The sequence below is a fragment of the Monodelphis domestica genome, chromosome 4 (assembly GCF_027887165.1).
Source record: "Monodelphis domestica isolate mMonDom1 chromosome 4, mMonDom1.pri, whole genome shotgun sequence".
NCBI lineage: Eukaryota > Metazoa > Chordata > Mammalia > Didelphimorphia > Didelphidae > Monodelphis > Monodelphis domestica.
The window spans coordinates 421,827,505-421,846,497 of NC_077230.1; the positions used below are offsets into that span (position 1 = coordinate 421,827,505).

At 59.4% G+C, this 18,993-nt stretch overlaps 2 protein-coding genes across 6 annotated transcripts in view; one reads left to right on the forward strand and one right to left on the reverse strand.

The window, feature by feature from the left end:
- The first annotated feature begins 8 nt into the window (after positions 1-8).
- ERCC2 (ERCC excision repair 2, TFIIH core complex helicase subunit) lies at positions 9-12,149 on the forward strand. 3 transcript variants are annotated; one of them, XM_007492148.3, is made up of 23 exons: positions 9-179; positions 1,614-1,713; positions 2,685-2,762; positions 2,891-2,953; positions 3,223-3,336; positions 3,910-4,026; positions 4,116-4,232; positions 4,986-5,109; positions 5,202-5,298; positions 5,489-5,622; positions 6,040-6,208; positions 6,569-6,687; positions 7,237-7,306; positions 7,390-7,459; positions 8,861-8,962; positions 9,158-9,221; positions 9,457-9,578; positions 9,679-9,771; positions 9,959-10,031; positions 10,270-10,340; positions 10,787-10,930; positions 11,020-11,163; positions 11,738-12,149. In XM_007492148.3, exons 1-23 carry the CDS (start codon positions 175-177, stop codon positions 11,828-11,830), a joined length of 2,283 nt encoding a protein of 760 aa, XP_007492210.1. In that variant the 5' UTR covers positions 9-174; the 3' UTR covers positions 11,831-12,149. The 3 variants fall into 3 exon arrangements, with proteins under 3 accessions (XP_007492210.1, XP_056652327.1, XP_056652326.1); XM_056796349.1 differs by lacking the exon at positions 9-179 and adding an exon at positions 264-588; XM_056796348.1 differs by lacking the exon at positions 9-179 and adding an exon at positions 613-1,473.
- A 391-nt stretch (positions 12,150-12,540) lies between these two features.
- KLC3 (kinesin light chain 3) overlaps positions 12,541-18,993 on the reverse strand; it is a 16,366-nt gene continuing 9,913 nt past the window's right edge. For all 3 annotated transcript variants that reach the window (XM_056796351.1, XM_056796352.1, XM_056796350.1), the window contains 12 exons: positions 18,380-18,648; positions 17,162-17,410; positions 16,908-16,974; positions 16,543-16,762; positions 16,349-16,436; positions 15,947-16,048; positions 15,628-15,801; positions 15,454-15,544; positions 14,971-15,011; positions 14,686-14,783; positions 12,902-12,965; positions 12,541-12,787 (listed from right to left, as the gene is read on the reverse strand). In XM_056796351.1, coding sequence (XP_056652329.1) covers positions 12,707-12,787; positions 12,902-12,965; positions 14,686-14,783; positions 14,971-15,011; positions 15,454-15,544; positions 15,628-15,801; positions 15,947-16,048; positions 16,349-16,436; positions 16,543-16,762; positions 16,908-16,974; positions 17,162-17,410; positions 18,380-18,640 — 1,536 coding nt within the window. In that variant the 5' untranslated portion in view covers positions 18,641-18,648 and the 3' untranslated portion in view covers positions 12,541-12,706. The remainder of the gene's footprint in view (positions 12,788-12,901; positions 12,966-14,685; positions 14,784-14,970; positions 15,012-15,453; positions 15,545-15,627; positions 15,802-15,946; positions 16,049-16,348; positions 16,437-16,542; positions 16,763-16,907; positions 16,975-17,161; positions 17,411-18,379; positions 18,649-18,993) is intronic.

The following is an 18,993-nucleotide window of genomic DNA, read 5'->3' on the forward strand; positions in this document are numbered from 1 at the left end:
CATCACGGCTGCTGCGCATGCGCCTTCATCCCTCCGCCCCGACCGAGTCTCCCCAGGTGGGGAGTCTGCGCGCGTTTAGCCAATGAGAAGAGAAAACTCCGGATCTCTCTCCGGCTCGGTTCCTATATTCATAAGGGGGCGGGGCCGCGCCTTTGGAACATTGTGGACACCGCCATGAAGTAGGAGGGGACGGCGCGCGTGGGGGCTCCCTGAAGGGCGCAGGAGGGGGGCTCCGGGGAGGGGGCCCAGAAAAGTGGGGGGACCTCTGGGTGGGGCAGCCAGGTGGCGTGGTGGGCAGGGCGCTGGATCTGGAGTTGGGGAAGCCTGGGTTCAAGCAGGACCTTTTGAAACTTACTAGCCGGTTTACCCTGGGCAAGTCATTCACTCCTGTCCGTCTCAGTTTCCTCCTCTGCAAAATGGGGGTATGGGACTTGAGGGGCCTCGAGGCTTCGCCTAGCTGGAGATTGAGTGAGGGCGAGGGGGCCGGTGGGAGAGTCGTCGGCATGCCAGTTTAGGGATCACTGGGGTCCTGGAGGAGGAACCGCAGCCGACCAGTGAGCATGTATTAGGCGCCCATGGACGGGCTCGGTAGGAATCAAGGCCATGGTCCCAGGAGGGGCCGGGAGGGCTTTCTGTAGGAGGGGGCCTTTTAATCGGGACTTCTAGGAAGCCGGGGAAGGCAGTAGCTGGGGGCACAGCCAGCCAGAGAGAACTCTCGGAGTTAGGAGGTGGAGGGGTTTGTTTGTGGCCAGGGTTAACGGGTTCGAGAATCAGGATAGGGGCAGAGGAAGACTGGAAAGGGAGGAGGGGGAGGTTGAAGTTGCCGAAGGCCCAAAGAGCACTTCGTATTAGATCCTGGAGGCCATGGGGAGCCTCTGAAGTTTTCTGAGAAGGGAGACATGGTCAGAAATCCATCTTGGGGAGAGACTTGAGGCGGACAGACACCCCCCCTCCCCTCCCAGCAGCCATGGCAGTAAGCCAGGGGCCAGGAGATGATGGTCTGCAGGAGGGGTCGGCTGGTCAGGGGGCAGGCTTGAGGGAGCATCTAAGGGAAACTGACTTTGGGAAGAGCTTGGATGGAAGGGAGGGGGCCCCAGGAGCCCTAGGACCTCAGTGTTGCCCCAGAATTCAGTTTTGGACTTGTTGAGTTCTAGATGTTCATGGGCCCTCCATCCTCCAGCTGGAGATGGCTGAAAGGGTGTTGGGGATTCAAGATGGGGGGCAGCAGGGAGATCAGGGCAGGAAAGGGAGATTAGAGAGTCCTCAGTAGAGAGATGGCCATTAAATTCCTGGGAGCTGATGAGGTGACCAAGTGTAGTGGGGGGACAGGAGAAGAGGGCCAAGAAGAGCCCCAGATGACACTCATGGTCAGAGAGAGAGAATCCTGCAAACAGAGAGAAGAGTGTCAAGGAGGACAGAGTGATGGACAGTGCCTTGGTTACAGAGAAGGCTAGCGCAAGCTGGCGGGACAAGGTGGGGCCCGTAATAGACCCCTGGGTAGTGGCCTGGACTAGCTGGTGAAGGCTGGAGCCTTTGATTTAAACCCTCTAAGAGGGAGGCTCGGGGGAGGACCTTGGTCACGGATACCAGCCTTTCCCTCTCCCACCACTCAGGCTGAATGTGGATGGGCTCCTGGTCCACTTCCCTTATGACTACATCTACCCTGAGCAGTTCTCCTATATGCTGGAGCTCAAGCGGACCCTGGATGCCAAGGTATCAGCCCTCTTCCCCTCACATCCTGTCTCTGCCCTGCCCCTCAGTCTCCTTTGTAAACCTAAATATTTTTATTTTATGCATTTACACGCTTTGTTCTGAGAATGGTCCATAGGCTTCCCCAGCCTGCCAGGGTGGGCTTGGGCACCTCCTGGGCCAGATGCTCTCTAAGAGCAGCTTCTAGGCACAGTGGTTGGAGCTCTGGGCTTGGAGTCAAGGAGACCCAAATTCAGATCCAGCCGCAGACACTTACTGGCTCTGTGACTCTGGGAAAGTCACTTAACCATTTGTTGGACTCTGTTTCCTCATCTGTAAAATGGAAAGAATAAGCAATTTAAATAGTGCCTACTATGTGCCAGACACTATGCTAAGCCTGTTATAATCTCATTGGATTCTTAAAAGAACCCTACAAGGTAGGTGCTATTATGATCCTTATTTTATAGGTGAGGAAACTGAGGCAGACAACAACTAAGTGACTTGCCAGAGTTATACAGCTACTAAATATCTGAAGCTGAATTTGAATTCAGGTTTCTCCTGACTCCAGGCCTACTTCCTGGTGCACAGTTGTGCCCCTTAGATACCTGGGGATTATAGCAGCATTTACCTCAAAGGAGATCATATCTATAAAATGCCTTGCACATAGTAGGTGCTCAATAAATGTTTCTTTCCTTCAAGCTGCCTGTGATTCTGAGCTTTTGATTCTTAACTTGTAACATTTCATCCTACTCAGATCCAAACATTTATTTTTGTAAGATGATAATGTTCGGCGCAACAAAGTAACATAGATAGAACACCAGGCCTGGAGTTGGGAGGATCTGTGTTCAAATCTAGCCTTAGAGGCTTCTTAAGTCACTTAACCCCAATTCCTAGCTCTTACTGCTCTTCTGTCTTAGAATTGGTATTGAGATAGAAGGTAAGGATTTTAAAGATGATAATGTTAAATGTTTCTTGGGGGGGGTGGGCACATACAGGGTCATGGAGTCCTTGAGATGCCCTCAGGCACTGGCAAGACTATCTCCCTCCTGGCCTTAATCGTGGCATACCAGCGGGTGAGGCAGGACTTGGGCTTGAAGTGGGGGAGGGGAATGGGGGGGATGGGAATTGGGGGACAGGGCTGGGGAATGGACCTATCCTGACCCTGGGCTCACCATTCTCCTACTCCATAATCCATGGACAGGTTCACCCCCTGGAAGTGACCAAGCTCATCTATTGCTCCAGGACTGTCCCAGAGATTGAGAAGGTGGGTCTCATGGCTGTAATCAGGGGATCAGTTCTCTCCTCTTGACCTTTAGTCTGGGGCCCTGGGCCCAGGGAATGGGGATGATCTGGTTTGGCCCATCCCTGTTGCTAGGAGTGAATTAAGGGTCTGGGGAGTCAGGTCATGACCCCTAGGATGGGCAGAGGTCAGGGGGGGACAGAGGGAACAGAGGAATCCCAGGGCTGGCTGGAAGAGGATGGTAAGGGAGAACATTGACCACCCCTTCTTTCCTTTCTCTTTCTCTGAGCTAGGTGATAGAAGAGCTCAGGAAGCTGATGAACTCCTTTGAAAAGCAGGAAGGAGAGAAGGTTCCTTTCCTGGGCCTGGCCTTGAGCTCACGGAAGAATCTGTGTATTCACCCTGAGGTGAGGGACCCTGAGCCCCTGGGATGGGACAGGGAGAAGAGGCTACAGGGTTTGGATTCTGCTTCCACTGGATCACTTTGGGCAAGTGGGTTCCTCACTTTGGGTCTCAATTATCCCATCTGTAAAATCAAGAAGATGGGATGAGACAATTTCTAAGGAGTCTGATCTGTCTTCTAAGGTTCTGTCCAACTGTAGCATTCCAGTCTCTGACATTCCCTGTTCTAAGGACCCTAAGGACATTCTAAGATCTAAGGGTTCTTTCTTCTCTCTCTACGTCCTACTGTCTCTGTCCCTAGGCCCAATCACTGGGGAGTCCAAGAAGGTCCATGAGCAGGGGAGGGATAAGGTTCCAAGTCAGGGTGCTGGATCATGAATCTGGAAGCTTGGCCTGGAGGAGGAGGAGAGTGAGAGTAAGAAAGAGATGACAGAAGCTGAGAAGTCTGGAGGCCACAGCCCATAGGGTGTGATGGCAGAAATGAAAGACCTTCAAGAAAGTCTAGAAATTAGGGTGAGCCTTGCATCCCCAGGGCTGGGGAAAGAGGGCTCAGGCTTTCTTCTTGTGTTCCCTTACAGGTGACCCCCTTGAGGTTTGGGAAGGATGTGGATGGAAAGTGTCATAGCCTGACAGCTTCTTATGTGCGGGCCCAGCGCCAGCAGGACTCCAGTGTCCCTCACTGCCGATTCTATGAGGTGCCTAGGGCTGGAGAGCAGGGTTGGGGGGTGGCCCCTGACTGGGAGGGAGGCCAAGCCCTGCACTCATGGAAACCTCCTCCACCTAGGAGTTTGATGCCCAAGGTCGCCAAATGCCCATTCCCTGGGGCATATACAACCTGGATGATCTGAAGGCTTTTGGACGACAGAAAGGCTGGTGTCCATACTTCCTGGCCCGATACTCAGTAAGGATCCGTGTGTGTCTGAGTCAGTGCTGTGGAGGTGGGGGTGGGGGTTAGGTACATGGAATGTTATATGGGAGGGTCTTTAGATCAGGGAATGTCAGGTGGGAGGAAGCTTAGAAGACAGAATATCCTAGAACAGCTTTGGTGAGCGCCGCCCCCCCCCCTTAGTTTGAGTGCCCAGAAGGCAAATTCAGGCTGTCTGTGAGCCCCTGCATTACCTAGAGAATTGAGGGAGGAGGTGCTTGTCCTGAGCAGGGAATACAAAAAATGTCCTTGGACATTGGGAAGAGGAGGAATGGAGCAGCTCCCTGAGTGCCGAATCTACACAAGTGCCATGTCTTTGCCAACACTTACCTAGAACATTAGGGCTGGGCAGGACCTCAGATCAGGGAATGTCCAGTGAGAAGAAGCTTAGAAGATGGAATATCCTGGAACATTGGGGCCAGGTAGGACCTCAGATCAGGAAATGTCCAGTGAGAAGAAGCTTAGAAGATAGAATATCCTGGAACATTAGGGCCAGGTAGGACCTCAGATCAGGGAATGTCCAGTGAGAAGCTTAGAAGATAGAATATCCTGCAACATTAGGGCCAGGTAGGACCTCAGATCAGGGGATGTCCAGTGAGAAGAAGCTTAGAAGATAGAATATCCTGGAACATTAGGGCCAGGTAGGACCTTCAGGGTATGTCAGAGGCAGAAGGGGCCCTGCACCTGTTACTTCTCCCCCTCCCACAGTTCCTTCTTGCCCTTCCCTAGATTCTTCATGCCAATGTGATCGTCTATAGCTATCACTACCTTCTGGACCCAAAGATTGCTGACCTTGTTTCCAAAGAGCTGGCTCGGAAAGCCGTGGTTGTTTTTGACGAGGCCCACAACATTGGTAAGTTCATGAGCTGGTTGGGGATGCCTCTTAACCCACCAACCACCCTTTCCCCCCACTGGTGACTCCTACTCTGATCTTTTGTCCTTCAGACAACGTATGCATCGACTCAATGAGTGTGAATCTGACCCGCCGGACCCTGGACCGATGCCAGAACAACTTGGAGACGCTGCAGCGCACGGTTCACAAGTGTGTGTGGGGCTGTGGGAACTCTTAGTGACCCTAATGGGGTGTCAGGAGGGGAAGGGACTTGTCTAAGTTCTCACTGGCTAGGGAAGAAGCCTGGCCCAAACTGCCAGTCTGGGTAGAGACCAGGCATCAGCCTCAGCTTCCAGATCTTCACTCTTAACCCTCCAATTCTTTTGGGCTCCCTCTTCAGGATCAAGGAGACTGATGAGAAACGCTTACGGGAAGAATACCGCCGCCTAGTGGAGGGGCTTCGGGAGGCCAGTGTTGCCCGGGAGACAGATGCCCACCTGGCCAACCCAGTCCTTCCAGATGAAGTATTACAGGGTGAGGAGAGGGCCTGGGGCTCTGCTGACCCTCCTGAACTCAGCTGGAGATGCAGAGAGGTGGTGAGGGCAGGAGGAGGCCCAGGGCCAGAGTAGAGGGCCTGGGTTCTTCCCAGGTCTGCATGTTGGGCAGATCCCTCCCTGGGGCCTCAGTTTCCCTTTCTGTCAAATTAAGTAGGTGACCTAGTTGTCTCTAAAGTCCCTCTGAGCTCAGTCAATATAAAGTCATTTCCTTCCCCCAGTTGTCATCTGGCCAAAAGCCTCCAAGTGGCCTTTGGCTGCCCGTGTATGGTGGGAGGTTAGGTCTATGAGGCCTGTCCGGCTCTCTAGCTGTGTCCAGGAGCCAGCTGGACAGGGGTCTGCAGCCAATAGTGATGGGGGTGTGGTGTGTCACTCCCTTTCTTGCCCCAAACCATAGAGGCGGTCCCCGGCTCCATCCGAACAGCTGAGCATTTCCTGGGCTTCCTCCGGCGCCTGCTGGAATATGTCAAATGGCGTCTGCGGACCCAGCATGTGGTCCAGGAGAGCCCACCGGCCTTCCTGGGGGGCCTGGCCCATCGTGTCTGCATCCAGCGCAAGCCATTGCGGTGAGCCCTGCGGCTCCCGGCCTCAGACCTCTCCCCCCCAGGCCCTTTGGGTCTCCATGTCCCCTTAGAAGTATCCAGCCCCTGCTCTGGCCATCTCCTTTCTCTAAGTTTCCTTCTGCGCAAAGAGAAGGCTGGACTAGCCGGCCTCTGGTTCGTGGTGCTAAGATTCAGGGGTTCCCCCAAACCTGGCCATCTGTCGCTCCCCTACCTCACCTTCAGGCCATTTCACCCTACTGACCCCAGTGGATGCTTCCGGCCCCCCTGAGACCAGCCATTCCCCCTCTCTCTCTCGTATCTCCCTCCACCTCTTACCCTCCCTGCACAGACCTGACCCTAACCGGGCCTGACCCCTGCTTGTAGGTTCTGCGCTGAGCGGCTGAGGTCGCTACTTCACACACTCGAGATCGCAGACTTGGCAGACTTCTCCCCGCTCACCCTCCTCTCAAATTTTGCCACCCTGGTCAGCACCTACTCCCGAGGTGAGCCCTCTCTCTGGCCCTGGAGGGAGGCCCGGGCTGTGTGACCTTGGGTAAATCCTTTTCTGGGGGCCTCAGTTTCCCCTTCTACAAATCTTCCATGGCCCTCCCAGCCCTGACATTTGGGGGGCCCTGTACTGTCACACCATAGTTGGGGTGCTTAGGGGCCTGGCTGTTCTGAATCCGTAGGAGGGTGGCAGAGATGGGGGAGGATGTGTCCCCTCCTCCCCATCAGGACGTGGCTGCCCATCTCCCATCTGCTCACCCTAATCCCTGGAGATTAGCCCCTGGGAATCAGGGCAGGCCTGTGATGGATGGATGGAGGGAGATACAGGGAGGGAGGGAGGGAAGAGCTCTGGGTGTGTGTCCAGTATGGGGGAGCTGGGCTTCTGGGCCCTGGCTCTGTGGTGTGCCAAGTCAAGTCCCCTCTCCAGGCCTCAGTTTCCCTCTCTGGAGGTTCTTTCTGGGATCCCTCCTTCCCCCTCAGGGGGAGCCCCCTCCTTTAGGGGAGGAAGGGGTCCCAGCACCTCACCCTGCCCTCCCTGGCATCAGGCTTCACCATTATCATCGAACCCTTCGACGAGAGGACCCCGACCATTGCCAACCCCGTCCTACATTTCAGGTGAGGCTCCCCCCTTCCCCCCTTCCCTCCTTCCCTGCTTCCCCCAGACTCCATTTGACCTCTTTCCCCCCCTCCCTCACCAGCTGCATGGATGCCTCCCTGGCCATCAAACCTGTGTTTGAGCGTTTTCAGTCTGTGATCATCACGTCAGGGGTAAGCCCCCCCTCACGGCTGGCTCCCCCCGGCCCTCTCCACCTTCTGAGGAGTCATTCTCCCATGACCCCCCTCAGCACCTCTGGGCCTCATTGTTCCTCATCGGTAAAATGAGGCTGATAGGAGCGCCCACCTCTGGTGGGTTGTGAGGGTCAGGGGAGGGAACATGGACCGTGCTCGATGCCGGCTCTCTTGGTTCTTCTCCCTGACCCCTCTCCTTGCTAATGGCCTTGGCCTGCTCAGTCCCCTCCTCTAGATGTCAGGGCTCGCTGTTTTCTCATCCCTCCCTAGAGCTCCCCACGTCTGACCCCTGCCATTGCTCTGCTCCCCCTCCGGTGTCTCCCCGCTGCCTTCAGGTCACCTCCTAGTAGCCCCCAACAGGCCTCGGCCCTTAGTTCTCCATTTGGCCCCACAAATCCTTCCCTTGGTCCTTATTTCCTATTCCTCCCTGGGAGCGCCGAGGCTTCTCTCTGGTTCTGTGAGCCCCTGCAGCCCTCAAGTCCCCCCCAGCCATCCGCTTTACCTGAGCCCCAGCCTGTTGCCCTGCAGGCCTTTCCTCACCCCCTAATAGCTCTTTATTGCCCCTCAGACCTGTGAGGGAGCAAGTCGCCCCACGAGCCCTCGTAGCCCTCAGTCAGGCCAAGGCAACCAGCATTGAGTGGGGGGCCGCCATGTGCCAGGCACTGCTCCAGCCTGTCTTGCTGGCCCCCTCTTTTCCCCAGGCTCCCGAACCTCAGCCCTGGCCCTCTGGATCTCCTCCTCCTCTTGTTCCTCTCTGTGGCCAGGCTCCCTCACCCCCAGCTTCCCCCTGGGGTTCTCTCCACTGCCCTGGAGCCTCCGTGAGGAAGTACATCCTCTGGGGAGATTGTAGCTTCCCTGTCCCATAGGCCTCTGGGCTCTTGCCTGGACCATGGCCCCAGCCTCTGCCTGTTGGCCACAATGCCCTTCACTGGCTCCCCATTATCTCCAGGATCAGGGATGATCTTCTCTGTCTGGCCTGACCCCAGCCCATCCTTCCAGTCTAGCACCCCCGTCTCCCCCTCCTGCACTGGCCTCATGCTCCCTCAAACCCGCCCTCTATCCCCTCTGTCTGGAATGCACTCGCTCCTTCTCCCATCTGCAGCCCCTCCCCTCGTCAGATTTATCCACCTCCATCCATGTTGTCCCCCCAGCAGAGAGGGCAGACAGTGTGTGTGCTCCGCAGTCTCCCCGTTTGGTTAGCACAGGGCTGGGCACCCACCTATGATCAATTCTCCAGTCCTGCAAAGCCCTCCCTAGTCCTCTGTCCTCTGCCCATCACCCCCTCCTTCCTTGCCATCCTTATCCAAACCCCCCAGAGTACCCGCACCTCCCCCCTGGCCCCTTCGGGTGAAGCTCTAACATCTGTCTCCCTCTGCCTAGACGCTGTCCCCTTTGGAGATCTATCCCAAAATACTGGACTTCCACCCAGTCACCATGGCCACCTTCACTATGACCCTGGCCAGGGTCTGCCTCTGCCCCATGGTAAGCCTCTGAGAGGACCCCCCTGCCTCCCCATCCCTCACCATTACCGAGTCCCCCACCCAGACCCTGTGATCCCCAGCTGCCCTGGGAGCTGTGGGTTAGCACATCTGAGCCTCAGTTTCTGCTTCTGTAAAATGGGGACTGTCTGGCCCTCAGTCTATGGCCCCATCAAGCCGTCCCTCTCTGTTTTTCCAGATTGTTGGCCGGGGCAATGACCAGGTGGCCATCAGCTCCAAGTTTGAGACCCGAGAGGATATAGGTACGTCCTCATTGTGGGCACCTGGGCAGGGCACTGGGGACCCTGACTCTGAGGGGTGATGGGAGATGGGGACGGGGCCAAAGCTGGCTCTGACTGGGAGAAGGCCCAGCTCTGACCCTCCCACAGTGAGACAGGGAGTGGGAAGGGTTTGACCCCCCCAGAGGGGATTGGGGTGAGAGAGGGGCTGGGCAGGCCCCGTGGATCCCTGAGCCCCAGGATCATCCATCTCCCCCAGCTGTCATCCGCAATTATGGGAACTTGCTCCTGGAGATGTCCGCTGTGGTGCCCGATGGCATTGTTGCCTTCTTCACCAGCTACCAGTACATGGAGAGCACCGTGGCTGCCTGGTATGAGCAGGTGAGCTTTGGACCTAGGCTTGGGGGCTTCTGCTTTGTCCCCCCCCAAGGCACAGCCCCCCACATGATGCCAAGCACTGCCCACTGTCCCCCCTGCCCAGGGCATCCTGGAGAACATTCAGAGGAATAAGCTTCTGTTCATTGAGACGCAGGATGGAGCAGAGACCAGCGTGGCTCTGGAGAAGTACCAGGAGGTAGGTGATGGCTTGGGGGCCTCTTTCTTTGCTGAGTGACCCTGGCTAAGTCACTTCCCTGGATGGGGTCAGCCTTGATTGCCTTTGAGGTCATTCCTTCTTGAAAGCCCTGATGCACTCAGTGACCTGGGGGGTCGGGGTGGGGGTTGGGGTGGCGCAGAACTGACTGTCCCTCCCCAATCCGCAGGCCTGTGAGAATGGCCGGGGTGCCATCCTACTGTCTGTGGCTAGGGGCAAAGTGTCCGAGGGTATCGACTTCGGTGAGTCAGGGGTCAGGGTGGGGAAGGCAGGGGTGGGCAGAGGTTTGCAGCCCTCTCTGGGCTTCACCCACTCCACCCTCATTGGGTGCAGACCAGCAGGCTGGGGGCAGCCCATTGTTGGGGCAGGAGGGGCCCAGGGGATCCCGTGGTTGGGGCAGGCAGGGCCTGGGGTGTCTGCCTGTCCCATCTGCCACCTGCATTGCTCTTCTCCCTGGTGGCGCCATTCCCCCTGCTCCAGTCCACCACTATGGCCGGGCCGTCATCATGTTTGGTGTCCCCTATGTCTACACCCAAAGCCGCATCCTCAAGGTGAGGCCCAGCTATGGGGAGGCTGGAAGGCTGGAAGGCTGGGAGGGAGCTGAAATCACAGACTGCTGAACAGCTGAGCACAAACCAGAAACCCAGTGCTGGGATGGTCCTCACCACAGGGGCCATCAGGGCTGTGCACAAAGCTAGAACAGAGAAGGTTAGGGCTGAAACAGAACAAACAGGTCAGGGCCAAGAGGGACCTCAGAATGGTGGTGCCAGGGCCGGGGCTGGAGGAGCCTGGGAACTCTTGAGACATGGAATCTGGGTGGGGAGTATCCTTAGATGCTGTGTAGGTCCCTTATTTTACAGATGGGAAAACTGAGGGCATCAGGGGCCCGGGCCCAGCCTCCTAATTCTCAGCTGGAGGCCTGGCCAGGAGGCCATCCTACCTGGGGTGGATGAGCACAGGATTGGTTCCTCACTAGCAGCCCCATATTCCCCCACAGGCCCGCCTGGAGTTCCTTCGGGACCAGTTCCAGATCCGAGAGAATGATTTCCTGACCTTTGATGCGATGCGGCATGCAGCACAGTGTGTGGGCCGGGCCATCCGGGGCAAAACTGACTACGGGCTCATGGTCTTTGCCGACAAGGTGGGCAGACTGTGGTCAGGGCACCATGGGAGCCCCCTGCTCGCCCTGGTCTCTGGGGGCCCCCCATGACCCTCCTCCTCTCCCCACAGCGCTTCGCCCGGGCTGACAAGCGAGGGAAGCTCCCCCGCTGGATTCAGGAGCACCTCACTGACGCAAATCTCAACCTGACTGTGGATGAGGGGGTGCAGGTGGCCAAGTACTTCCTGAGGCAGATGGCCCAGCCCTTCCACAGGGTGAGCTCTCCCAGTTTCCCCTGGCTTTAGCTTCCTTCCTCTGCTCCACTATCTCTAGGAAGCCCCCTGTGATTTCTCCTTTTTCGAACTTGGTGGGCAGCCCTTGTTTCCTTCTGACCATCAGCCGCCCTCTAGATGCCAGGGGCGTGAAACAGGGGCAGGGAGGCACTGGGCCTCTGGAAATGTTAGTCCTCGGCCTCTTCCCTTTCCATGAAGCCCTCTTGGCCTCCCCATCCCAATTCTGTTTGTGCTTGTCTTTGCCTGGGCTGTCCTCAGGGTCCCCTTTGCTTCTCCTTCCTCCAGAGCCCCTGTGGTGCAGGCTGGAGGCTGGGTGAGGGAGGCCCCACTTTTTTGCCAGGGGAGGCCTTCCTTGCCTCCAGGCTACCGATTGTCCTGTGGCTTCAGAGTTTGGGAGGGTTCTGGGCCACATCTATAAGGCAGACACCAGGAAGGACCCCAGAGGACCCTTGCCTTACAAAGGGGGTAAACTGAGGCCCAGAACTAGGGGCCGATCCAGGGCCCCATGGGAGGATGCTGCCTGGGACTGACCTTGCTCCCCCTGCTCTGCCCCTAGGAGGACCAGCTGGGCCTGTCTCTGCTGAGCTTGGAGCAGCTGCAGTCTGAAGAGACCCTCCGCCGCATCGAGCAGATCGCCCAGCAGCTGTGACTTGTGGGGTGACGTGCTGGGAGAGGCAGCCTGGGGGTAATAAAGGCTGCGTTTTGAAGATTCGTCTCCCCTCCAGGGCTGCCAAGCTGGGTGGCCCTGGCCTCTGGGCCTCCGTCCCTTCACCTGTGGAGTGGGGATAATCACAGCCCCTCTGAGGATCTACATCCTGAGCTCAGAAGGAGCGGGACTTCGTTGTGGAGCAGGCCGGGGAAGCTGCCATTTTGCTGCAGACGCCATGGTCCCTGCGATGGGCCCAATGGCCTGCTGTATACATTTTATTCAATAAAAGCCACCTTGGCACCAAGAATCAGAAACAAAACTATCCCCTGAAAGGTGCTTCTAAGAGGGCTGGCCCAGCCCCGTCAGACATCTGAGGAAACCGAGGCCCAGGAGGGAAGGGATTGTTCTCAAGCCCTCACACAGGCCGTCTGGTCCCACCTGACTACGTGGGAAAGGGGGATTTGAACCCAGGGCTTCTAAGTCCAAGCCAAGAGGCTGTCCAGCACCCTGAACATGGCCGAGTGCTCTATTGCTCGCCCTCCCTGTCCTCTCTTGCTCTTGTTCTCTAGGCGAGTTCCAGAGTCTGTTCTAGATGAATCTGGGGGTTCTAGGTGTTCCTCGCCCCGATACGTGCCATGGTGGCCCCTTCTGGATGTCAGAGCTGGCCAAGGGATGGGGAAACGGAGGCCCCCCAAGAATGCACACAGAGCTGGGGGGGGGTTGGCTGGTTTATCTCCAATGCTTCAGCCTGGGGGGGACACCTCATTGGGTATAAATACAATAAATACAGCCAGAGGAGGGACGGGGCGGGGGGTGAAGAAGGGCCCATGACGCCCCCCCAGCACGTCCCGAGGAGCTTCTGTGGGCCGGCCGGTGCTAGTGCTGGTTCTGCGAGAAGCCCAGGTCCTGCGTGCTGGTGCTCAGGGCTCTCATCTGGCCCAGCTGGCTACCCGGGAGCTGGGGGACGAGACGGCTCTTAGGGGAGAGCCCCAGCCTGGAGCGGCTCATCTGTCCCTCTGCCTCCCCGTCCTCTGCGGCCTTCTCCCAGAGACCCTGGCTTGGTCCCCTTACCTGGAACCTGCTGGCCTTGGAGACCTCGGTATTGAGCACGCTCAGAGATATGGCCCGCTTCATCCTGTGGGAGAGGCCAACATTGAGGGGGAGCCCGGGCCTCTCCTGTCTTAGGACTGACGCTAGCCAGCCAATGACTGGCTCAGGGTCACCTGGCCGGGCAGTGTCGGGGACTCTAGCTTCATCGGCATCCGTCGCCCCCCCAACCAATGGGCCTGCGGTCTGCCCTGCCTGCCTCCTGCTGCCACAGGGGCTCGGGCCACGCCGTCCCTGCCCGGGGATGGCCACCCTGAGGCCGGAGCCCGCCTTTTTGCCCTCCTCTGCCCGACCTGACGGCATTTGATGCGGGAGGGAGCGGGCTCTGCTGGAATACTGCCCACGACGGAGCCCTCACTCCCGACCTCGGAGGCTCCGGCTCGCTCAGCTCCCCGGGCCGTGCCCTCCCCGCTGTGTCAATCCTGGAATCCCTCCTCAGAGCGGTGGGCAGAGCCGGCGCCCAAGCGCCTTCCCAGAAGCCCCTCCTGTCTGTTCCCAGAGGCCCAGCCGGAGGAGCCAGGAAAGGGAGAGGCCCTTCGCCGGCCACCTAAATCCGCTTCTGAAGCGCTTGGCTCAGACGCCCGCCTGGAGGCTTCCCTATGGAAGGCCCTTCATCTAGCCTTCAGGAGCCGCCCAGATCACGTACCTCGCTTTGGCCTCCGTCTCCCCCCCTGTAAAATCAGGGCATCGGGCCAGACGGCGACCCTCGGGCACCGCCCTCTCCCTCCCGTTCCAGGGCAGGGCCGCAGGCCCAGGCACGAGGCGTCCCCCCCCCTTCCAATCCCAGCAGCCCCCTCCCATCGCCCCACCCTCGTCTAAGACTTCTGTGGGGCAGCTGGTCTCACTCATCTCCCCCTTTCTGGGCTCCGGACGTCCTGAGAACCCCGAGGCCTGGGGCCGGCTTAGCAGGGGAGTGAGGAGTCCCCCAGCTCGCCCAGATAACAAAACGCAGCCCAGTAGATTTCACGGGGACCCAAGAGGGCTCCAGCCTTTCAGGCCAGGGCAGGCATTTCCCAGCATGCCTCTGAGGGCATCTTGGATGCCATCTTGGGTGGCGGGGAGCTCGCTCTTCCTCATGCCAGCCTGTGGCCCTGATGGACTCCTCGGAGGGCTGCCTCTGTCCTCCGGGCCAGGCTGGGCCTTCCAGCCTCTCTGCCCACGACCTCATCACTGCTTTGGATGACTGTCCCCCAGGGGTGTGGGGAGCTTCCCAGGATGACAGACTGACACCACGTCCACAAAGTCACAAAAGGCCCGAGTGGATTTGAACCCGGGTCTTCTGACTTCAGAATCATTCCATTGTCCCAACAGCGTGTATAAAACATTCTAAAAATCTTAAAATCATATAAAAATAGCAGCCCTCGTGACGACGTCTCACTGCTCCCCTTTAGACTCTCAGAGTCCCGGCACGACATCCCTGCCGAGCCACCATCCAGCCAAAGCTGGACTCCCTCCAGGGCCTGCGAATCCCCTTCTACCCGGCCAAGCCCGGACGCAGGGAAACCTTGTTCCAAGCAGGGAAGTGGGACGGCCCTCAGGGTGTCACCCCCTTGCTTGGTCCCCCATCTCCAATGGGGAAAAATGCACTCCCTGACCCTAAACACAGGCTGGGGCTGGTGATGGGTGCCCGAAGGGTGGGAGGAAAGAGGCGCAGGAGGGTAGACACCCCGAGGATGCTAAAGAAATTGGGGGGCAGCTTCCCGGAGGAGAGGGGGATGAGGCTGGGCCCTCCGAGGGTCAGGACTCACCCAGACGATCCCTCGCCCTTCAGGCGAGACACCAGCTTCTCGCTTCCTCGGCGGAGGGTTTCCCGGAACTTGGAAAAGGAGGTGCTCCGCTGGAGGGCCTAAATGCAGGGTGAGAGCTGGGTGCTGCCCGGAGCCGCCAGGCCTCGGGCTTTCATGGGATTCAGGGCTCAAAGGGGCCCCTCAGAGGCCACACGGCCCATTCTCATCCTTTTACAGAGGGGGAAACAGAGGCTCAGAGACATTCGGGGATGCTCCTGGGGGGGGGGAATATCCTTGACTGCTTACCTGGTGCTCCTTGTCTCCTGAGGCTGAAATGCCGGGGTGCTCTGGGGGAGAGGAGAGGAGGGAGGCTCAGAAGGGCCCTGGCTGGGCCAGAAGCCAATCTGGGGGCCAGGGGCTTACCCAGGGGGGCGGGGGGGGGCAGGATGCTTACCCAGGGGGGCCGGGAGGGTGGGAGGCTTACCCAGGGGGGCTGGGAGGGGCGGGATGATTACCCAGGGAGGCTGGGAGGTGGAGGCTTACGGGGGGGGGGGGGGGGGATGGAGGCTTACCCAGGGGGGCTGGGGGGGCGGAGGCTTACTCAGGGGGGCAGGAGGCTTACCCAGGGGGCCAAGAGGCTTACCCAGGGGGGAGGGGGGGCAGGAGGCTTACCCAGGGGGGAGGGGGGGCTGGAGGCTTACCCAGGGGGGAGGGGGGGCTGGAGGCTTACCCAGGGGGGAGGGGGGGCTGGAGGCTTACCCAGGGGGGTGGGGGGGGCGGAATGCTTACCCAGGGGGGCCGGGAGATCCTGCCCGCTGAGAATCTCCTTGTACAATTCTTCGGCCTGCTGGTACTTGTTCTGCTTCAGGTAAGCCGAGGCCTGCGGGGGGAGGAGGGAGAGGTGACCCGGAAGCTCCCAGGGCCGGGGTGGCGGATCAGGGCACACGCGTGCCGGAGCCTCACCAGGTTGTTCTTGGTCTTGGCCACGTTGGGGTCGTCGGGGCCGCCCAGGGCCTCGTAGATGGCCAGCGCCCGGCCGTAGTGCTTCTCCACCTCCTCAAACTTGCCCTGGTTCTGACACAGCAAGGCCAAGTTGTTCAGCTGCTTGGCCACATCCGGGTGGTCGGCTCCCAAGACCTGCAAAGGGATGGGGGCCGCGGTGAGGAGGGAGGCAGCGGGGAGCTCCGGCGTCCGGGGGGGGAGCTCCGGAGGCCTCGGGACAGGGGGGGGGGCTGGGGGGAGCTCGGGGTCCCCAGGGGCCCGGCCGGCCGGCGTGACCCACCTTCTCGCGGATCTCCAGGGCCCTCTGGCAGAGGGGCTCTGCCTCCCGGTAGCGGCCCCGCTTCCCATACAGCACCGCCAGGTTGTTCAGGGTGGCCGCTACCTGCGGGGAGGGAGGGCTCAGCGAAGTCTGGGGCCTCCGAGCGGCCTCCTTATTTTACATCTGGGGAAACTGAGCCCCGGAGAGGGTGAATAGGAAAGCTAGGCTAGTCTTCCGAGACTCGCTCGAATGCGGACTCTGCTTTTCGCTCTACTCTTACATTCGTTCCCCGTAGGAGCAAGGACAAGTTCGTTATCGGGCCGCCTCTTGGACCTCAGTTTCCCCACCTGTAAAATGGGGGGTTGGAGGGGACGGTCCCGAGCCCCGGGAAGGGGAGGGGGCTGGGCGAGGGCCCCTACTCACTGCCGGGTGCTCGGGCCCCAGGGTCTGTTCCCGGATCTGCAGGGCATCCTGGAGAAGTTCGGTGGCCTCTTTGTACTTGTTCTGGTCCCTGGGAGGTCATGGGGCAGGGAAGAGCCTCAGCGGGGGTCTCCGGGGGGAGGAGGGCGCGAGGACAAGGGGGGAGGGGGCCGGGGGAGGGGCGGGGGGGGCCTCACCGGTACACCAGGGCCAGGATGTTCAGCATGGTGGCCACGTCGGGGTGGCAGTGGCCCGAGGTGTGCTCCAGGTCGGCCAAGGCCTGGCGGCACAAGGGCACGGCCACCTCGTAGCGGCCCTGGCCCGCGTACTGGATGACCAGGTTGTGCAGCGTCCTCAGGCGGGCCGGGATCTCGTAGCCCCCTTGCTGGGCAGCCGCCGTGCCGAATGCCTCGGTGCCTGCGGGAGGGCAGAGGGGAGCAGGGACAAGGCGGGGCCCCCCGAGAAAGGGCGGAAGGGCCCCGCGGAGATAGCGGAGGCCCAGAGGGCACCCCTGCCCCGCCCGAGGCCCCCCACTTCTCCCCGCCCGCCGCCCCACACTCACTTTTCTTCTCCTCGTTGGAGAACAGGGAGGTGAGGCTGTCTCGGCGCTGCTGGGTCTCTGGCTCTTCCTGGGGGGGAGAATGAGGGGGAGACCCGTGAGGGGGGGAAGCCGAGGGGAGAGCGGGGGAGGGGATCATGGTGGGGGGGCCTCAGACCCTGGGCCAGTCCCCCACCCCACGGCCTCATCCTTAAACGAGCATCCGATCTGAGGCTTTGGGACTGCTGGGGGAGGCGGTGGAGGGAATCCGGAGCTACCTTGGCCTCGCCGGGGTGGGCCTCATCGTCCGAGGGGTCATAGCGCCGCAGCTGGCCCAAGAACTCCAGGTGGCTCTTCTCCTCCTCGAGCTGGGCCACCGTCTCCTCGCTGGCCTGCAGCCTCCGCCTGGTCTCCTCCAACTCTTCCTGCAGCCACGAGTTCTCCTGGGCCAGGCGCCGCGCTTGGGCCCGCAGCCGCTGCTTCTCCGCCTCCAGAGCCCCCACGTGTGTGGACAGCGCTAGCAGCACCTGTGGGGAAAGGGGCCTGACTGCCAGCTCAGTGTCTGGGGAACCTCGGCTCACACATGCACACACCCTCGCACACTCACACACTCGCACACTCACAATGCACACTCACATGCACACACCCTCGCACACTCACACCCTCGCACACTCACATGCACACACCCTCGCACACTCACACACTCGCACACTCACATTCACACACCCTCGCACACTCACACACTCACAATGCACACTCACATTCACACACCCTTGCACACTCACACATGAGCTCTCACACTTATTCTCTTTTATCTTTCTCCTCTTTTCTCTCCTCTGAATTCTCCCTATCTCTTTTTGTCTGTCTCTGACATTCTTGTTATAACTAAACCCCACATCGCCTCGATGGTCCCACAACCACCCTTCACATCTCCTGGGGGTCTTTCCCTCTCCCGCATCCGAATCTCCCGGGGCTGTCTCACCTTCCTGGGTCACTGCTCCTTACCGTCTGGGGAACGCTAGAGCCCCCCCGATGTTCTGTGACCCCTCCTGTTCCACCAGCAAACCCCACAGGCCACGGCGATTCCCCGCCCATCCTGTGAGCCCTGGATTTCCCAGATGCCTCCTGTCTTCCATCATCCTCCCAGATCCCTTAGGGATGAACAGGCCCTGAGGGCCGTCCCCTTCCCCTCCTTTCCCAACACTCCTCCGTCTCTCGGGGCTCCTCACAACCATTCCACACCCTTCAGACGCATCAGAGCTTCAGGCATCCATGATGGTCCATGAGGACCCGCCGCCTCCCAGCCTCTCTCCAACATACTAGCTGGGTCCCCTGCAACCTTCGGACAGCCTCGCCCATCTTCACAGACCCGGTGACTGCTGTGTCAGGCCTGGAATGTCTCAGGAGCGCCTCATGCCCTCCAGGGAAGCCCACACTCCACTGCGCATTCCCATGACCCTCTCTGATCCCTTTCTCCTGACCAGAAAACCCCGTACCTGGGCCTCTCCCAGTCCTAGCTCAATGGCCTCCAGAGACTGGCTCAGAGCATGGTGCTTCTCCTCTAGCACGTCCAGACCTGGGAAGGTCTCTGCTCCTGGCCTGCCCCCAGCCTCAGCCAAGGCTTCCTGGAGTTGTCCGGCCAAGCCACGGTGCTCAGCCCTCAAGGCTTCCAGTCCTTGGACCACTTGCCGTGTCTGGCTCACCAGCTCCTCGGGACTCAGCTGTGCTGTCCCCAAAGGATCCACAGGCAGTGACATGGCTGTACCTGTGGAGGGCAGGGGCAGAGAAGAGGGCTTGGGATCATGCTTGGAGGTGTGTCCCACTTTCCCCACTCCTGAATTCTGGCCTCCCTTTCATGCTGCCCTGGGGCCAGACGCAATCTAGGAGTGATGGCCCACTTCAGTTGTGCAGATGGGCTAAAGCTGTCTCTCCTCTCTTCCCTCTCTTCCCTCTCTGTCTCTCCTCTCTTCCCTGTCTTTCTCTCTGTCTCTCTCATTCTCTGTCTCTGTCTGTCTCTCCTCTCCCTCCTCTCTTTCCTCTCTGTCTCTGTCTCTGTCTCTCTCTATCTCTATCTCTCCCTCTCTGTCTCTCTCTCTGTCTCTCCCTCTCT

Coding starts and splice junctions, on each gene's coding strand:
- ERCC2 (XM_007492148.3), top strand. Junction 2,763..2,890: donor TAATCGTGGCATACCAGCGG/GTGAGGCAGGAC, acceptor ATCCATGGACAG/GTTCACCCCCTGGAAGTGAC. Junction 10,032..10,269: donor GTCCGAGGGTATCGACTTCG/GTGAGTCAGGGG, acceptor CCCCTGCTCCAG/TCCACCACTATGGCCGGGCC.